The 20,414-nt window shown below is 40.8% G+C and overlaps 1 protein-coding gene across 2 annotated transcripts in view; it reads left to right on the forward strand.

Moving 5' to 3' along the window:
• Positions 1–19,060, forward strand: part of rigi (RNA sensor RIG-I) — a 56,508-nt gene extending 37,448 nt beyond the window's left edge. Inside the window, exons 14-18 of one of the 2 annotated variants that reach the window (XM_072588128.1) lie at positions 2,533–2,614; positions 9,516–9,686; positions 10,902–11,053; positions 15,910–16,056; positions 17,978–19,060. In XM_072588128.1, coding sequence (XP_072444229.1) covers positions 2,533–2,614; positions 9,516–9,686; positions 10,902–11,053; positions 15,910–16,056; positions 17,978–18,274 — 849 coding nt within the window. In that variant the 3' untranslated portion in view covers positions 18,275–19,060. The remainder of the gene's footprint in view (positions 1–2,532; positions 2,615–9,515; positions 9,687–10,901; positions 11,054–15,909; positions 16,057–17,977) is intronic. The other variant, XM_072588129.1, reaches the window with a different exon arrangement.
• The last annotated feature ends 1,354 nt before the right edge of the window (positions 19,061–20,414 follow it).

Here is a 20,414-nt window from a genome sequence, read left to right on the forward strand (position 1 = left end):
CTTGATCAAATGGGCCAGTGGGCTGAGGAGTGGCAGATGGAGTTTAATTTAGATAAATGTGAGGTGCTGCATTTTGGAAAAGCAAATCTTAGCAGGACTTATCCACTTTTGGAATATTGTGTGCAATTCTGGTCTCCTCCTTCCTATCAAAAGGATCTTGTGAAACTTGAAAGGGTTCAGAAAAGATTTACAAGGTTGTTGCCAGGCTTGGAGGATTTGAACTACAGGAAGAGGCTGAATAGGCTGGGGCTGTTTTCCCTGGAGCATCAGAGGCTGAGGGGTGACCTTATAGAGGTTTATAAAATCATGAAGGGCATGAATAGGATAAATAGAGAAAGTCTTTTCCCTGGGGTGGGGGACTCCAGAACTAGAGGGCATAGGTTTAGGGTGAGAGGAAAAAGATATAAAGGGACCTAAGGGGCAACGTTTCACGCTGAGGGTTGTGCGTTTATGGAATGAGCTGCCAGAGGAAATGGTGGAGGCTGGTACAATTACAACATTTAAAAGGCACCTGGATGGGTAAATGAATAGGAAGGGTTTAGAGGGATATGGGCCAAGTGCTGGCAAATGGGACTAGATTAGGTTAGAATATCAGGTCAGCATGGATGAATTGGACCGAAGGGTCTGTTTCCGTGCTCTATATCTGTATGACTCTAAATACTTAAGGATTCATTATATGAGAGGGAACTAAAGGATCAAATGCCTTCATTACTTTAACTAACAAAAGTAATATAATTAATCTAGCCAAGGCAGATAAATGGGAGTTCAAATAGAGGTTAGCTGTGATCTAATTAAACTATGGAACAGGACCAAGAGTCCACACAGCCTATTCCTCTAGTTCTTATATTTACTCTGCAAAGCAAAAATGTCTTGTGTGAAATTACATACTGCCAGTTGTAAAATGCATTCAAATTAAAATCTAATGTTGAAGAGGATAGTCTTTAGCTGAAAATGTGTTGCTGGAAAAGCGCAGCAGGTCAGGCAGCATCCAAGGAGCAGGAGAATCGATGTTTCGGGCATGAGCCCTTCTTCAGGAATGAAGAAAGTGTGTCCAGCAGGCTAAGATAAAAGGTAGGGAGGAGGGACTTGGGGGAGGGGAGTTGGATATGTGATAGGTGGAAGGAGGTCAAGGTGAGGGTGATAGGCCGGAGTGGGGGTGGGGGCGCAGAGGTCAGGAAGAAGATTGCAGGTTAGGAAGACGGTGCTGAGTTCGAGGGATTTGACTGAGACAAGGTGGGGGGAGGGGAAATGAGGAAACTGGAGAAATCTGAGTTCATCCCTTGTGGTTGGAGGGTTCCTAGGCAGAAGATGAGGCCTTCTTCCTCCAACCGTTGTGTTGCTATGGTCTGGCGATGGAGGAGTCCAAGGACCTGCATGTCCTTGATGGAGTGGGAGGGGGAGTTGAAGTTTTGAGCCACGGGGTGGTTGGGTTGTTTGGTCCGGGTGTCCCAAAGGTGTTCTCTGAAACGTTCCGCAAGTAGGCGGCCTGTCTCCCCAATATAGAGGAGGCCACATTGGGTGCAGCGGATGCAATAAATGATGTGTGTGGAGGTGCAGATGAATTTGTGGCGGATATGGAAGGATCCCTTGGGGCCTTGGAGGGAAGTAAGGGGGGCAGGTGTGGGCGCAAGATTTGCATTTCTTGCGATTGCAGGGGAAGGTGCCGGGAGTGGAGGTTGGGTTGGTGGGGGGTGTGGATCTGACGAGGGAGTCACAGAGGGAGTGGTCTTTTCGGAACGCTGATAGGGGAGGGGAGGGAAATATATCCCTCCAAGGCCCCAAGGGATCCTTCCATATCCACCACAAATTCACCTGCACCTCCACGCACATCATTTATTGCATCCGCTGCACCCAATGTGGCCTCCTCTATATTGGGGAGACAGGCCGCCTACTTGCGGAATGTTTCAGAGAACACCTCTGGGACACCCAGACCAACCAACCCAACCATCCCGTGGCTCAACACTTCAACTCCCCCTCCCACTCCACCAAGGACATGTAGGTCCTTGGACTCCTCCATCAACAGACCATAGCAACACGACGGTTGGAGGAAGAACGCCTCAACTTCTGCCTAGGAACCCTCCAACCACAAGGGATGAACTCAGATTTCTCCAGTTTCCTCATTTCCCCTCCCCCCCACCTTGTCTCAGTCAAATCCCTCGAACTCAGCACCACCTTCCTAACCTGCAATCTTCTTCCTAACCTCTCCGCCCCCACCCCCACTCCGGCCTATCACCCTCACCTTGACCTCCTTCCACCTATCGCATTTCCAATGCCCCTCCCCCAAGTCCCTCCTCCCTACCTTTTATCTTAGCCTGCTGGACACACTTTCCTCATTCCTGAAGAAGGGCTCATGCCCAAAACGTCGATTCTCCTGCTCCTTGGATGCTGCCTGACCTGCTGCGCTTTTCCAGCAACACATTTTCAGCTCTGATCTCCAGCATCTGCAGTCCTCACTTTCTCCTCGAGGATAGTTTTAACTTGAGGCATGTTTATATTCATTTTAAAGCACACATTACTTTCCTTTTTATACAGGCTTTGAGGAAGTGGGTATTAGAGTGTCAAGAATTGGCATTCTTACAACCTGAAATGTTGCTGGGAAGATCCAAAAATACAGGTGATATCCTATGTGTAACTATTATAGCCTTTTTAACATAACAAATACTGCACCCAGTACTAAAATGTTGATTTAAAGGTGACAAACTATGAAGGATTTTGATGAGATTAATAAAGGAGGGTCACAGACAGGAGGGTCAGTAACCAGAAACCACAGAATTAGGATGCAGAATCCAGAGTTACTGTGATCTCAGTGTGTTGCCTATCATACTAGTGGAAGTAGATTCAGCAGTAACTTTCAAAAGTAATAGGGTAAAAAACTTAGAAGGAAGAAATGTGCAGGTCTATGCAGAAGGAACAAGGGACTGCCTGCTCACGTAAGATGAACCTTTCCTGTCCTATATGGTTCTGTGGTGTTTTGGTCTGGACACCATGCGCTCTTCCACTGAAGTTACTGAAGTCAAACACATTGGTAACCCTCAAAAATATTTTAAAATTTATATCCAGTATTTTTTTAATTGTAAAAATAAGCAAATAAACAGTGCGAGGGTTAAATGCCAAGAATACATTTTGGTATTTGATTTCTAAAGTTTCCCTCTAAATGTAGGAAGAAGGGTAGGTAATTCAGAAGCCTGGAGCATTTTCTGCCATTCAGAATAAAAACACTTACAATTTTATAAAGCATGTCTCACAACTTCTGTGCTTTACAGCCAATGAAATATTTTCAAAGTGTAGTCACTGTTGCAATGTAGGAAATTTTATACACAGCAAGCTCCCACAAATGGTAATGAAATAACGATCAGAAAATCTGTTTCAGTAATGTGACCAATTTGATATTTTAATTTCATTTGTCTGCATTGGTTCTCAAACATTAATATACTTTGGTGAGGGTAAAACCATCAATTTATTTTGGCATTTTCAGTTGCGCCATAACAGCCTTTTGGAGGGGCTTTGAAATTTCCACTCCACTTTTGCATCAGAAGTGCCTCCAGACATCAGCTCTAAAAGGCCCAGCTCTAGTTTTAGGATTGTACCTCTTTATTCAAAGCATGAAAGAGAAGAAGAGAGAGCAGGGACAGCAGTTTCACAAAGACAGAAAGAGTGAGCATGAAGACAGCAGATTCATAGGTAGAAAGCATAGGAAGGACAACTTCATGAAGACCACAAGAGAGTGTGGAGACAGCAATTTTGTAAAGAGAAGGAAAGAGGGCAGGAACATCTGAGGATTTACTTTTGGGAGCAGAGGCAGAGCCTCTGTGACTTGACTCAGCAGCAGAGAAACAATAGCATCTATGTCAGTCGCAGGAATGAAAATAGAAGCAGGAGTGAGCTGTTCAGCCCATTTGAACCTGCTCTACCATCTAATGGGATCATGGATGATCTCTATCTCAATACCAAACTTCAAATCTCTCCCCATACTCCTTGACAACTCTATCTATTTTTTATTTTAAATATATCTAGTGACTTGGCCTTCACACCTTTCTTTGATAGATAATTCCACAGCCTTACCAGTCTCTCTCTGAATGAAGAAATTCCTCATCTCAGTCCAAAATGCCTACCAAATATTCTGAGACCATGACTCCCCAGTCAGGGAAACTTAATCCCTGCATCCGATCTGTGCAATCCTGTCAGACTTCTTTATATTTCATCGAGGCCCCTTCTTATTCTCCTAAATGCCAGTAAATACATGCCCAGTCAACTCAATCTCTCTTTACAAAACAAACTTGCCGTCTCGGGAATCAAACAGGAGTGCTTGTGCTGCATTCAAGCTACATTGCCACTAATTTCTTTATTCATTGCCCTCCAAAGTCTACACATGTCAGCAATGTGCAAGTGTGGCTACCTTTGCAATGGTTTGAACAGGACCTCGAGCAGTCGTTTAACTTACAGGGAATATTTTATATCTTTCCTTTGATAAGGAGACCAAAAGGTACACCAGGTATTCTAGGAAAGACTTTGTACAGCTGCAGTGAGACTTCCTTGCTCTTGTACTCAAACCCACTTGCAATGAAGACCCAACATACCATTTGGCTTCCTAATTGCTCGCTGCACCTGCCTGCTTACTTTCAGTGAACAAGTGATACCAGCTCCCTTTTTTTGTAACGCAACTTTTCTATCTATTTTAATTTACACTCTGCCGTTTTGTTTCACCTAACAAAATGAACAAGTTCACATTTATGCATGTTGTGCTGCATCTGCAATATATTTGCCCACTCTCTCAACTTGTCTAAATCATCCTGACATCATCGTCACCACTGTCTCTCCCACCCAGTTGTGTCACCAGCAAATTTGGATGAGGGAAAATATTGTAAATGGCTGAGGTGCGAGCTTTCATCCCTGCAGTAGCCCCACTATCACTGGCTTCCTCTCTGAAAATGGCTCATTTATTTCTGCTCTCTATTTCCAGTCTGCTAACCAGTTCTCAATCCATGCCAGTATATTTCCACTGATCCCATGTCTTTCATTTTGCACAATGTGGGATTTTAACAAGGCTTTCTAAAAATTCCAAATCAGCACATCCACTGGTCCTTCCCTCATCTATTCTATTAGTTATGTCCTCAAAAAAAAATTCAAGTTTATCAAATATTATTTCTCTTCCATTGATCTATTATTTGGAGATGCCGATGTTGGACTGGGGTGTATTCCATAGATCTATGTTGACTTTAAGTATTTTTATATGTTCTATTATCACATACCTATCATAGACCCCAGCATTTTTGCCACTACTGATATTAGACTAGCCAGTCTGCAACTGTAGGTTTGATTCCCCCTCTGCATTTTTATACAGTGGGATTATGTTTGCTACTGTTGTTTCTTTGTGTAAGTGTAGTGGACTGTCACTGTGAGATTTGGCAGTTAACTGCTACCCTCCAATCTGCTGGAACCATGTCAGTACTTAAAAAAATTTTTGACAGTGACAACCAAAGCATCCACTATTTCCATGGCCACCCCTAGGGTTTACCAACATTTTAAAAAAACTAATGTTAATTTCCTCCTTCCCAAACGACACCTGCTTTCCTAGCATTTCTGGAAAGCTTTTTGTGTCTTCTGACACAGAACAAAAGTAGTTGTTTAATTCCTGCACTCCCTATAGTGTGGAATCAGGCCATTCAACCCATCATGCCCACACCAACCCTCCACAAAGAACATTCCACACAACACCCTCACCCCAGCCCTCAATCCCTGTACCCCCCTATATCACATGGCTAATCTAACTAGTCTGCAATTCCCTGGATATTAAGCAAATTACCTAATCTGCACATCATTGGACTGTGGGAGGATATCAGAGAACCTAGAGGGAATCCATCAGACATGGGGAGAACACACTACCTCCACAGAGTCAGTCACCTGAGGCTGGAATTGAACCTGGGTCCCTGACACTATGAGGAAGCAATGCTAACCACTGAGCCACCATAACACCCATGCGATAAGGTTACATGCAGTTTCCTTGTTCTCCATTATCAATTCTTCAGTTTCAAACTGAAAGGGATGTATAGTTGTCTTCAATAATTCTTTTTTCATTTCATTTACTTGCAGTCCACTTTCATGTTCCTTCCAAGTTTACCCTCGTGCATTTTCCCTTCTTGTTCCTCTTTTGCTGAATTCTAAACTGGTCCAGCTCTCAAGCTTGCTACTTTATCAAACAACTTTTATATGGCTCCTCTTTGATCAAATGTTTTCCTCAACTACTTTTGTTAAGCATGGTTTGACAACTTTTCCTGATGTTATTTCACCTGAAAAGAATGTGCGAGTGCTGCAATGCGCACATTTATTCCCTAAATATTAACCATTACCTATCCACTGTCATGCCTTTTCACAAAGTTACCCAGTCTATTACAGTGAACTTACTCCTCATACCTTCATAATTTCCTTTGTTTAGATTAAGGACCATAGTTTTGGATTGGACTGCTTCACTTTCTATCCCAATGAAAAATTCCACCATTTTAAAAAAGAAAACAAAAGAACTGTGGAAGCTGGAAATCAGAAGCAAAAGCAGAAATTGCTGGAAAGACTCAGCAGACCTGGCAGCATCCATGGAGAGAAATCAGTGTTAATGTTTTGGGTCCAGTGATCCTTCTTCAGAACTAATGGCAGCTAGAAAAAGGGTGTTTTTATGCAGAAGACAGGGGGTAAGGAGTAAATTATAGGTGGAGGCAGAGCCCAAAGAGAGGGAACAACAGTTGGATAGACAAAGTTAAAAATCACACAACGCCAGGTTATAGTCCAACAGGTTTAATTGGAAGCACACTAGCTTTCGGAGCGACGCTCCTTCATCAGGTGATAGTCACCGGAGCGTCGCTCCGAAAGCTAGTGTGCTTCCAATTAAACCTGTTGGACTATAACCTGGCGTTGTGTGATTTTTAACTTTTTACACCTCAGTCCGACACCGTCATCTCCGAATCATGACTAGACAAAGGAGTGGACAATGGTCAGCCTCTGAGAATAAATAGCTGCTGCTAATGGGGATGATCGTGGCTAACAATGGGAAGTGTGTGATAGCAGACCATGAGACAACAAGGCCTGGATGTGTGGGGGTTGGGGTAAAGACACAGAGTCATAGAGATGTACAGCACAGAAATAGACCTTTTGGTCTAACTTATCCATGTATACCAGATATATCATCCCAATCTAGTCCCACCTGCCAGTAACCAGCCCATATCCCTCCAAACCCTTCATATTCGTATACCCATCCAGTTGCCTTTTTAACGTTGCAATTGTAGCAGCCTCCCCACTTCCTCTGGCAGCTCATTCCATACACGTACCACCCTCTGCATGAAAAGGTTGCCCCTTAGGTCTCTTTTAAATCTTTCCCCTTTCACCCTAAACCTATGCCCTCTAGTTCTGGACTTCACCACCCCAGGGAAAAGATTTGTCTATTTATCCTATCCATGTCCCTCATGATTTTATAAACCTCTAGAACGTCACCCCTCAGCCTTTGACGTTCCAGGGAAAATCAGCCCTAGCCTGTTCAGCCTCTCCCCATAGCTCAAATCCTCTAACCCTGGCAACATCCTTGTAAATATTTTCTGAACCCTTTCAAGTTTCACAACATCCTTCTGTTAGGAAGGAGACCAGAACTACATGCAATATTCCAAAAGTGGCCTAACTAATGTCCTGTACAGCTGAAACATGACCTCCCGACTCCTATATTCAATACTCCAACCAATAAAGGAAAGCATACCAAACGCTGCCTTCACTACCCTATCTGCCTGTGACTCCACTTTCAAGGAACTATGAACCTGCACTCCAAGGTCTCTTTGTTCAGCAACTCTCCCGAGGACCTTACCATTAAGTGTATAAGGCCTGCTAAGGTTTCCCAAAATGCAGCACCTCGCTTTTATCTAATGGGAGAAGGCTTCAAGCCCTAAAATAGGTGAACATGATATTGAGTCCATCAGGCTGTGCAGTTCCCAAGCAGAAAATGAGTTGCTGTTCCAGTTTTCACTGAGCTATGCAGGAGCCCTGCAGGAAGCCAGGGAACAAGGTGGCGTGTTGAAATAGCAGGCAACTGGAAGCTCAGGGTCTTTTTTTGCAAACAGAATGTAGGGTGTTCTGCAAAACAGTCCCCCAGTCTATGCTTTGTTTTCCCAATGTAATGACTGCATTGTGAGTAGTGAATGTAGTAGATTAGATTGAGTGAAGTTCAGGTAAAGTACTGCTTCACCTGGAAGGTATGTTTGGGCCCTGAGAAGGGAGGAAGCAGGTGTTGCATCTTCTGCAGAGGTACCATCTCTGAACAGGTTGAATTTTAAAAAAACCCTAAATATCTTGGAGATGCAGCTTGGGGCTCTTGTGTAACAGTTACATTGGCCCTACCTGCTTCATAATGTGTCTGAAATACATTGGGGCTGCAGCCGGACCAGGAAAACATTTACCGAATCAAGCTCGTCTTACCAATCATCTAGAGTCTCACAGCTTGCATCATGGAGGTTTTGGAACATTGATTTTGTCTGCAGCAGTCCGTGTTTGGGAAGGTGATCTATCTGTCATTGAAGGAACTGGAAGCAGAGGATTGCAACAAACTTCTAGAAATGATAAAACACTGTAGGAAACATTTCACCCATTGAGTCTGTGCTTGAGCTAATCAATCAGTTCCATTCCCCTTTGTTCTTTTACCATAACCTTGTGATTTTTTTTCCACCTTCAAGTATTTATCCAGTTCCCTACTGAAAGATATTGCATTTATTTCACTGCAAATCACTGCTCCTGATCACAACTTGTTACATAAAATGTTTCCTTATGCTACTCTAGTTCTTTAGCCAATTACTTTGAATCTTGTAACCTCAAGTTGTTAATCCTCCTGCTATTGGAAACAGACTTTGGTAGTTCTTTTATACTACAGCAGCATTAAAATTCTTAGATTTTGTAAGTAATCTTTTTATCAACTGCTGTATATAAAGAATTTGCACTGGAATTCCAAAAACACTGAACAGTTTGACCTCTTGCTACCTTTAAAACTGTTAACAGGTTGCAGGTAGCAGTTCTAAATGTAAATGTTACATTTCAAATTATGGGGAACTGTAGCCACATTAGCATGAATCTGAGGAATTGTTCTTTCGGAGCTGACCTGTGTACAATAGTTTGTGTGTGCGTTAGAAAAGTTAGCTTCTCTAAACCAGTGGAACAATAACATAATAACGTAGCACTGTTAATATATCAGAGTATTAACAAAGAAAATTTGACACCAAGCCACATAAGATTAAGCCAGGTGACTTAAAAACTTGTTCAGAAAGATTGGTTTTGTTGAACATTCTAAGTGAGAGATTTGGAGGGAGGTGGTTCCTGAAATAGGCCTAGCCAGCTGCCAGTGATGGAGCGAGAGCAATCTGATTCCAAGAGTCTGGAAGTGTAAATGTTTTGGAGGAGGTTTGCAGAGATCATAATGGTGACCTACTGTGAATGTTTTCTTTTAACTAAGGTATAAAAGATAATTTTATCAGTGCATATATTATGTTTTACAGGAATGACTCTGCCCTTGCAAAAAGAAGTACTGATTTCGTTTAAAGGCGATAGTGGAACCAAAATCCTTATAGCAACATCTGTTGCTGATGAGGGAATTGACATAGCTCAATGTAACCTTGTACTGTTGTATGAGTATGTGGGTAATGTTATAAAGATGATTCAAACAAGAGGTAAGGACATTGTCAAAGTAAGATATGATCAACTGATCTATTGTCCAGTGGTTGTTACTGGATAATGGTGGGGTAGGGGGCACAATATATCACTCAAGTAATGTTTAAACAAGCAGTTCAGTGCTAAGTTGTTTTGGACCATGCATACAAACTAAGCATAATTAAGGAATTCAGTTGAAACGTCTTCACCCAGAGAGTAATGAGACTGTGGGACTCACTAGCTAGTACCAATGTATTTCAGACAATGTTCAATACATGTAGTCATAAAGACATACAGCATGGAAACAAACCCTTCAGTCCCACTCACCCATGACGACCAGATATCCAAACCTAATGTAGTCCCATTTGCCATCATTTGGCCCATATCCCTCTAAACCCTTCCTATTCATATACCAATCCAGATGTCTTTTTAATGTTGTAATTGTATCAGCCTCCACCACTTCCTCTGGAAGCTCATTCCATACATGCACCACCCTCTGTGTGGAAAAAGTTGCCCCTTAGGTCCCTTTTTTAATTTTGCCCCTCTGACCCAAAATCTATGCCCTCTAGTTCTGGACTTCCCCACCCCAGGGAAAAGACCATGTCTATTTATCCTATCCATAACCCTCATGATTTTATAAATCTCTATAAGGTCACCCCTCAGCCTTCGACTCTCCAGGGAAAACAGCCCCAGCCCATTCAGCCCCTCATTGTAGCTCATACCCTCCAATCTTGGCAACATTCTTGTAAATCTTTTCTGAACGCTTTCAAGTTCCATAACATCCTTCTGATAGGGCAAGATAAAGGAGATGCACGTGAACAATGAAAACTGGCATAGACCACATGTAAGTTTTCTGTAAATTCTATATGACTGGAGAGCTTATTGAGGCACAGAATTGTGGGTGCCTCTGGAATTTAAATTGCTTGCTAAATGTAGATATGCTATTCTGCAGTTGTTAAGTCATGTTTTCATGCAGTTGAGCAGTATAATAATTATTCTTGTCAAATGAAATGACAATATAAGGGACTTTGGACAAAGTCTAGTACATTTATTAATCTCCATTAATTTTACTATTCACAATGGATGTGGTATGTTCTTTTCTGCTAATTTATACAAAACTGTATAAGCAATTCCCACATTTTGTTGCATGAAGTTCACTTAGTGGTGATTCTGAAATGACCGTTCTGTTCATGCCTGTGTTCAATTACAACACAATTAAACTGTTGCTGTCACAGGTCGTGGAAGAGCACAAAATAGCAAGTGCATTCTTATTACCAGCAAAAAAGAGCAGGCTGAGAAAGACATGCTTCATTTTTTACAAGAGGAGATGATGTACAAAGCTATTCATGAAGTACAACGGTTGGGACAGGCAGACTTGGTCGAGAAGGTAATAATGGGCTTATGGTTGTTATGCTACAGACTTCAGAATCTTATTCTTGGTTGAGTTGCGATATTCTGTTCCACCCAGATTTCCTATGCAGGCACATCTTATGTGAAAATGCAATGTTTCACTGCCCTGATTTCGAGATGTAGATTGTACTGTACCAGATATTTCAGACAAATATTTTAAATCAAATTGGACAGAAACAAGCAGCCATAAGGCCAACCAATTCATTCAACCTTCTTTAAGTGTCTTCATTCTAACAATCATCACAGCACACTGCATTAGTTAGAAGTTTGTTGTAATTTTGAAATTACAGAGTTAACAGTGAGGTTTTAAGTTCCAATTCTGGAGACTACAGGTTCCCAACTAAGATTTCAATTGGGTAACTTATCAGAGATTTCTGTGTGATTATACTATGGTATAAGAGATGTATTTTGTTCTTTTTTTAAAAAAAGAAGAGAAGTTGTGTCAGAGGAGAAGAATGGTCTGTTCCAAACTCATAAAGTAAACAACCTGAGACCTTACAAGAACTATGCCTAAATTGAAACAATAGGAGCAGCATGAAGGGGTGGGGTCTAGCTCCCACAGAACGAGGATTTTAGTTTAGGTTTCAGTAGCCATTGAGGTTTTGTTGATCTTCCCTCCTGGACTGGAGAATTGCATAAGACAATCTATTTTACTGAATTTGCCTTTGCCAAGGATGTATTTCTGAGATGTTACTAGATTGGAACAGTTGTTGTTTAGTATTTAAATAATCTCATTCTATTAAATTTCAGTAGAGTTAGAGCTATACCAATTTCTTTCTTCCTTTTGTTTGTATTTTAATAATAGTGTAAGAATAAAGTGTGCTTTGCTTCAGGCCTGGTAGTTTGACCAATCGAATTGCATCTGGAACACACTGCCTTTTAAAAGTAAGAAAAAGTTTAGGGTCCAGTCCACAACATCAGGCTTAAATCTCATCTTCCACTGATGGCAAACCTTCTGAATAGATAAATGCACTGGGCATTGTGCAACTGAACTACAAAAAAAGATATGGTTCAGTCTGCAGTTTGTCCTGTGTAAACAATTGTATCTTGACTGAAATGGTAAAAACATGCACCATAATTAACTAAAATCAGCTAAGCTCTTAGCACCAGCTCTCAGTGCAATGGGAATCATTGGTGAATTATTTCTAGAGAAAATTAACATAAGAATTAATTGAGAGTGATGCACCTTAATTGTTTCTTTCCCAGGCTAAGATTATTATTATATGTGGAGTGTTGATTAGAATTGTTCTCTGGAGTTTATGGAAATAGATTTTGATTACTATTGAAGTCAAGACAGCAGAGGAAAATGGATATAATGCCACAATGTTATTGAATGGCAGAGTAGGCTAAAGGGACTGAATCCTTTATCATTCTAAAGCTTCACATTACATAAGAATTTAGGTTCTGAAGTGGAGGGAATTTTAGTACATAGTTCAGTTTTGTGATTATCTGACCATAGCATTTACTAAAGTCAGTTAAATGAGCAGCAAGGTTGCCTGGGGAGTTAACTGCAAAGGTATTTGTTGACTTGAGTTTTACAACCACTGCAGGGAGAGACAAAGAATCAAAAACAAATCTATAAAGGGGGAAGGTTAGCAGTCAAGGCTAGGCATATGACCTGAGATGTTTATAAGTCAGTAAAGCAGCTGTGGGGCTGTCAGAGAGGAAAACATCCACCAAAGCTGTTGAAGTCATGAGTTTAGGGAGCCATGTTTAATAAGAATGAGCTGAGTTCAGCTGAGTAGAGACCGTGAAGTGAAGAAACTAATTTCTAGTGAATACATAGCAATTTCCCAAAAGGAAACCAATTACAGGCATGCCAGCTGAGCAAAAGGTTTTAACTTTGAAGTAGGCGACTCCTGAGGTTTAAGTATCTGTTAAGGGTATTACTGCGGGGGAGGATAAAAAAAGGATGAATCTGTCTGATGTTTGCAATAAAATTATTCCAAAGGTCTTCACTCTAATATAGTTAATGATTTTTACTTTGTTAAAAATACATTGGCAGCTGTGAATATGTCTGTTACACTCTCCATGGTAAACAAATAAATTATGGTCTATGCACTATCTTCCAAAATTCTATAGATTCTGGAAGACAACAGACGTTACCCCACTATTTAAAGGAGCAAGTGAGAGAGAGAAAACATGGAACTACAGACCTGTTGGCTTTACATTAGCAATAGAGAAAATCCTAGAATATATTAGAAATGATTTAAATAAGTAGTCATCTGGTTTTTGATAATCTGAGTATAATCTGCCTGAATTTGTGAATGGGAAATTACTTGGGGAGTTTTTATTTGAAGTTGTTACTGACAAATACAGTTATGAAAATCTAGGTGTTTTGGTAAAGTCCTGCACAGGAGGCTAGTTAGAAAGGTTAAGTACAGTAGGTAGGAGATACTGCACTGGCTTGGATTAATGGACTGTTTTCTATTTGTGAGCCAATGGGCCAAAACTAGGTCATTCTCACCTCAGCAGAGATGGTGTAAGAAACGGTGCATGGGCCCCGCTGTTTACAATACACATCAATCATTTGGACGTGGGGAAGAAATCTAATATTTTCCAATTTGCAGGTTAAAAAAAAGCTAAGTAGGAATGTGTCCTATGAGGTACGAAAAAAACGTTCAGAGTATTTGTTAATTGTCAAGAGGTTGGCAAGTGTAGATGTACAAAGGGGCTAGGGTGACCTTGTCAATAAGTCACTGAAGGTTAATATCCACCTGTAACAAGCTATCAGGAAGGTGAACAGGCAGGGAATAGAGGGACATGCAGGAAGATGGGATTATTGAGAATGACATCGTGTCAGTGCAGACATGGCAGGCCAAAGGGATGTTCCTGTGCTGTACTGTTTTAAGATTTATAGAATGTTATTTTTGCAAGAGAATTTGAGTACAGAATTAGTGAAATCTTGCTCAGAGCTTGGTTACACTCCACCTGGAGTACAATGTGAAGTTTTGGGTTCCTTATCACAGGAAATGTCATTGACACAGGGTGTACAATAAATATTCACCAGATTTGTTCCTGGGATAGCCAGATGATCTTTTAAAAAGTGATAGTGTAAACCAGACCTGTGTTCCAGAGAACTTTGAACAACGAGAAATGATCTCATTTAAACTTACAAAATACAGGGGAGAAATAGGTAAGATGTTCACCTTGTTGGCATAGTCTAGAACCAGGAGCCACAGTTTAAAAAGTCATTTAGGTTTGAAATAAGGAAAAATTGTTTTACTCAGAGGCTTATGAAACTTCCAAATTCTCTACCCTAGAAGGCTGTGGAAGCTCAGCCTTTGAGTATGTTTAAAACAGAGATTTGATAGCTATAGGAAAGACGTTATGAAATTTTAAAGAGTTTAGAAAAGACTTACAAGGATATTGCTAGGATTAGAGGGATTGGGCTATAGGGAGAGGCTGAATAGCTGTTTTCCATGGATGACCTTTATAGAGATTTACAAAATCATGAGGGGTCTGGATAGGTGTTATCGACATGGGGTAAACTCTCCTGCTTAATTTAAAACCAGCAACACAGAAGATTTTTCCCGGGCAGTAATCTGTAAAATTAGAGTAGCCAAAAACTAAGCAAAGTAAAAATTAACAATTTTAAGAAATAAAATATAACAGAATATTTAACTAACCACTATTTACAATTTCTTTCTCTAACCTATCTTTTACCTTCCCTTCTATAATACTAGTCCAATAAAACTCCCAATTAAGAAATGTTGTTTTGTAAATCTTATTTCAAAACCAGGCAGCTGTAGGGTCTTGTCTTCAGATCTTGCTGTGTCGTCTTTTCTCCTTGTTAGGAATTTCTGTGTCACAAGTTACTGATTGAAAAGGGACTTTTAAGAGAGATGTTTTTCTCAAGCAGTCGGGTATATGCTAGGATTGGCAGTTCTCCTCTCAACTGTTGAATTTTACCCCAGTTTTATCCCCCAGAGCATCGGATTGTGACACTGGCTTTTAAGATTGTCAATATACTTAATTCAAACTTGATTTGAAATTGGTATTTTTGGGGGGTATAATTTAAACTGAGTGGCTGAATTTGAATTTGTTTTGGTCTCTAGGCCACTCAGTGAGTGCTGTTTGTTCTTAATCAAAATGTTACTTTATGAATTCTCCAGCACTGTGTATTTGCCAAGTCCTTCACTCTTAAGGGTACATCTTCATAACAATAGGGTAAATAGACAAAGTATTTTCCTGGTTTGGCGAGTCCAGAACTAGAGGACAACTTTTTAATGCAGGGGGAGGTGTATATATGGAATGAGCTGCCAGAGGAAGTGGTGGAGGCTGATACAATTACAACATTTAAAAGGCATCTGGATGGGTATATATATAGAAAGGGTTTAGAGGGATATGGGTCAAATGCTGGCAAATGGAACTAGATCCATTTCAGATATCTGGTCTGCACAGATGAGTTGGACTGAAGGGTCTGTTTCTGTGCTGTACATCTCTATGACTTTATTACTGATTACCAGTGGCATTCAGGGTTATGGAGAAGGCTGGGTAAAAGGCATTGAATTGTTTGATCAACCATGATCTCATTAATGACCTACTCTGGTTCCTATTGAGCCAGGTTTCACTATGGTCTCTGGCTTATCCAATATTATCAATTGGCGTCATAACACTACTCCTGCTCTTATGCTCACACACTTCCATTTTAGGTTTTTAATTACCTTCAGAAATGGCTGCACAATTGAGAGAATTTGCTCTCAATTCATTTACTTTCTTGTTTGATTTAATTAATTCTGTTTAGATTGTTATTCTAACAATACATGTATTGGAGGTTGCTGTTTAAAATGTACCTTTGCAAGAGACTAAACTGCAATTCTTTCTTCCAAGATTAATACCATTCAACTAAGTGACAAGAAGATGAGGGAACTGCTTGTTAGTATTCCAAATACAGAGAAACCAGATGTCAGTTACGAGTTACTTTGTGGAAGATGCAAAACGTATGCATGCAACTCTGATGACATAAGAGTCATAGAGGTAAGTCCAGAATTTAGTAACCTACCATTATTACTATAATGACAATTATCTTGCTAGATAGAATCAAATTGTTCATAAGTGCTTCCAGATGCAACCATATTTCAAATTTGTAATTCCATACTCAATCTTAGACCTTGGCCATAATATTTGGTTCCAAAATTTCTGAAAAATACAAATGGATCTGCCTGCTCAGCCAGTAACCAGGATTTGATGTTGGAACTAATTTTGGATAATTGTCAAGCACAATTACCCATAATTTAGGGGGTCAAAAGTTCTTCAATTATCTACCAAGCACATGACTAAAGAGAGTACTTGTAATAATACCGTGCACACCACTCGGAGCATTTATGATTCCGACAAAATAGCAATAATGTTGGGACAAGAGAGGGCTCAACTGACCTGACTGGAAAAAGAGAGTGTTTGTGTAACTGAATAGCACTTGCAGGGGCTCATGTAGCTCAGTTGCCTCGATGACTGGTTTGCAATGCAGAGTGATGCCATCAGCATGGATTCCGTTCCCACACTGGCTAAGGTTATGATGAAGGACTCCTTCTTAATTTCTCCCCTTACCTGAGGCTTCACCAGCTGAGTCTATTGACAGGCGATGTTGACTTGCTATCTCAAGTTGTTGCATCTATGGCAAGAATTTGGTGTGAGATGTAGCATTTCATACAGAAACACTACTCAATGTGGTTACTATATAATCTGGGCACAAGAACACTATGGAGAGATGGGGATAACTTTTAAGCTGATTAACTGGGATCAGGTGGAACAGTATAATTGTCTTTTTTTCTAAATTAGATTACCAACTACCCTCCAATCCCATGTGCTTTAATTTTACACATTTTATACAGAATGCCTCTAAGGTTCCTAATCAGGATTGGATTGTAAACCTCTTAATTGAACAAACACCTTTTAAATACAGTGAAACACTCAACTGCCTAGTAGAAGTTTGCTTAGTACCCTAATAAATCGAATTAGTGTGAACTTACTATGGACGGTACACATCGAAAGCAAGACTTTGGAGAAGCTGCAGAGAAAACTTAGCAGAATGTAATCAGATGAGGGATACAATTTTATGTCTAGAGGGTGGAGAAGCTGAAGTTCTTCTTTTAAGAAAAGATTGGGGGAGATATCAAAAATGTTTGTGATCTTGAACATGGAAGTAGGGAGATTTGTTTCCATTTGCAGAGGAGTCAGAGGACATAGAATTAAGGCAACTACCAAAAGAGCCAGAAATTAGGAAGGCTTTTTTTGAAATCCAGTGTATTGCTTTATATGGGAATCTAATATTTAGAATGATGGTAGAAACTGTTTTGGGAGTAGACTAAATAAATGGAGAAAAGTTACAAAGCATGTTTTAAAGAGAATGTGTGTTGTGAAGCACAGAGCAATCCTAAAATACTTAATGAGTACTGCTATTAGTATTTACTAAGGAGCACCAGAGACCCAGGTTCAGTTCCAGCCTTGGGCGGAATTTGCACATTTCCCCATGTCCGTGTGGGTTTGCATTAAGTGTTCTAGTTTCCTCCCACATCCAAATATGTGCAGGTTAGGCAACCTGGCCATGCTAAATTTCCCCGTACCATCCAGGGATGTGCAGGCAAGGTGAAATTACCCATGGTAATTAAGGATGGAGAAGAGGGGGGTTTGGGTCTCAGTCAGATGCTCTATGGAGGGTTGTTGCAGACTCAACAAATAGCCTCTTTTTGGACTGTAGGGATACTATGATAATATGCAGACAGCAAAATCCCACAACTAACAATAACTATGCAATCTGTGGATGTCGCTAGAGTGTTAAATATTGTCTCTGTCACCTATGTTTACCACACTGAACAGGTAATGCAATACTGTAGAGTCATTTGTTTCTATTCTGCTAATTCATAGCCTATTGTTGAAATCTCTCCATGTTTTATTTCAGGAATGTCATCACACAGTTATAGACAACTCTTTCCAGGAGCGCTATTCAACTCAACCTCACAAGAAGCCAAAAAGCTTCAACAATTTTCAGAAAAGGCAAAAGTTGCACTGCAAAGACTGCAAGCATGATTGGGGAATCACTGCAAACTACAAGGTGTTCATTGATCTCCCAATAATTAAAATTGAGAGCTTTATTCTTAAGAATGTCAAAACATCTGACCTAGTTCCTGGGACTAAATGGAAGAATGTCCCATTTTCAATTAAGCTTTTTGATGGTGTGGAAATGGCCAATAAATAATAGGCTGTGTGGGGCAGGAGGGGGATTCTCTTATTAAAATTCCTTTAATCAAAGACATTTCACAGTAAAGCAAAATGCTGGAACTGCATAGTAGATTCAAGCAACAGAATTTAAAAAATAATCAGTTCAGTTGTAGGACACTCCGCTGTTCTGCTAATTTAAATGAAAAAAATAATTTTTTGTTCTACGTTTAACTGCTTAAAAAACAATTTGGATATTCATTACGCAAAACCATTCTTGCCTAAGTCTTTGTTTCAGAATCACCCTAAGCATTAATTCCCTTCTCTAGAGCAACACAATGAACAGAAAACCTACACTTACAGAACATGAACATGCGACAGTTGGAATACTGATTCAGTAATTTTGTCAATGCATTTGAATGTCCTTTACTGTTGATCAGAATAGAAGATATTTCCACTCATCAATGCCTTTAATATAGACATTTAACGAAAGGATAATTATTGAAAAATCTGTTAAGAACTTGCCAGTGATTAGAATGTGACAACTGCTGCCATACATGTAGTTGAGGCAAATAAGTAGCAATCAAGAAAAGCTAATCACATGAAGGAGGCATGGCTAAAGGAATATGCTAACAGATTAAGATGAATAGATGAGGAAGCAGCTGATGGGGCACATCAATATCATCATTGAGCAGTTGAGTCTTTATCTGTGCATTCCATGTAAAGTAGTTCAGTGCTTTGAATTTAAGCAAATATTGTTTAAGATCAATTTATTATATGCATTTAATAATTAAAACAAACTAGATTAATCATCAATAGTGTGTTTTACTTTTGAAATTGGTAATTACAAGAGTTGCTATCAAGTAAGAGATGGTGTCACACAGAACTACAAAATAACAATAAAAATTAAAGAAATACCAACAGTGGCAATTCAGGCACCACAAAATCTCTAGAAGACGACTGCCATTGCTGGAGATCAGAGTCGAAGAGTGTGGTGCTGGAAAAGCACAGCAGGTCAGGCAGCATCTGAGGAGCAGGAGAGTCTATGTTTCGGGCATAAGCCCTTCCTCAGGAATGAAGCTTGTGGGCCGAGTGGAGCTGGGGAGAAGGTAGCTGGGAAAGCAATAGGTAGATGAAGGTGGGGGTGAAAGTGATAGGTCGGAGGAGGGTGGAGCAGATAGGTAGGACTGTTCAAGAGGGTGGTGCCAAGGTGGAAGGTTGGGACTGGGATGGGGGAGGGGGAAGAAACCAGGTGAAATTCACATTGATCTCATGTAGTTGGAAGGGGCCTGGACCCGAGTGTCCTTGGCAGAGTGGGAGGCGGGGTTAACATGTTCAGCCACAGGGCAGTGGGGTTAGTTAGTGTGGGTGTCCCAGAGATGAAGTCTGAAACAATCCATAAAATGGCATCCTGTATCCCCAATGTAGAGAGGACCACATTGGGTGCAATGGATGCAATAGATGATGTATGAGGATGTACAGATAAAGTTCTGATGGATGTGGAAGGATCCTTTGGGGCCTTGGACAGGGGTGAGGTGTGGGTGTAGGTTTTGCATTTCTTGCAATGTCAGGGGAAGGTGTCAGGAGGAAAGGGTCAGTTGGTGGGGGGGCATGGACCTGACAAGGGAGTCATGGAAAGAATGGTCTCTCCAGAACGCTGATAGGGTTGGGGGAGGAAAACACCTCTCTGGTGGTGGGATCTGCTTGTAAGTGGCGGAAATGGCAGAGAATGATGCAGTGTATCTAGAGGTTGGTGCGCTGGAAGTTGAGGACTGGTGGGGGTTCTGTCATTGTGATTAGAGGGGTGGGGTTCAAGGGCAGAGGTGCAGGAAGTAGAGGAGATGCATGGGAGGGGAAATTGCAGTCTTTGAAGAAAGAGGGAAAGAGGTCCTTTGGGATGTTCTCTGGTGGAATTGGGAATATGGGATAGTGTTTTTACAGGGGGCGGGGGGTGTAGGGAGGAGGTGTAGTCCTGGTATCTGTGGGAATCCGTGGGTTTGTAGTGAATGTCCATGTTAAGTCAGTTGCCAGAAATGGAGATGGAGAAGATGGAATGGGAGGGTGTCTGAAATGGTCTAGGTGAACTTGAGGTCTGGGTGGAAAGTGTTTGTGAAGCTGATGAACTGTTCAACCTCCTCATGGGAGCAAAGGTGGCGCTGCTAGTCATCAGTCATCAATGT

The sequence above is a fragment of the Chiloscyllium punctatum genome, chromosome 2 (assembly GCF_047496795.1).
Source record: "Chiloscyllium punctatum isolate Juve2018m chromosome 2, sChiPun1.3, whole genome shotgun sequence".
In the NCBI taxonomy this organism is placed as follows: domain Eukaryota; kingdom Metazoa; phylum Chordata; class Chondrichthyes; order Orectolobiformes; family Hemiscylliidae; genus Chiloscyllium; species Chiloscyllium punctatum.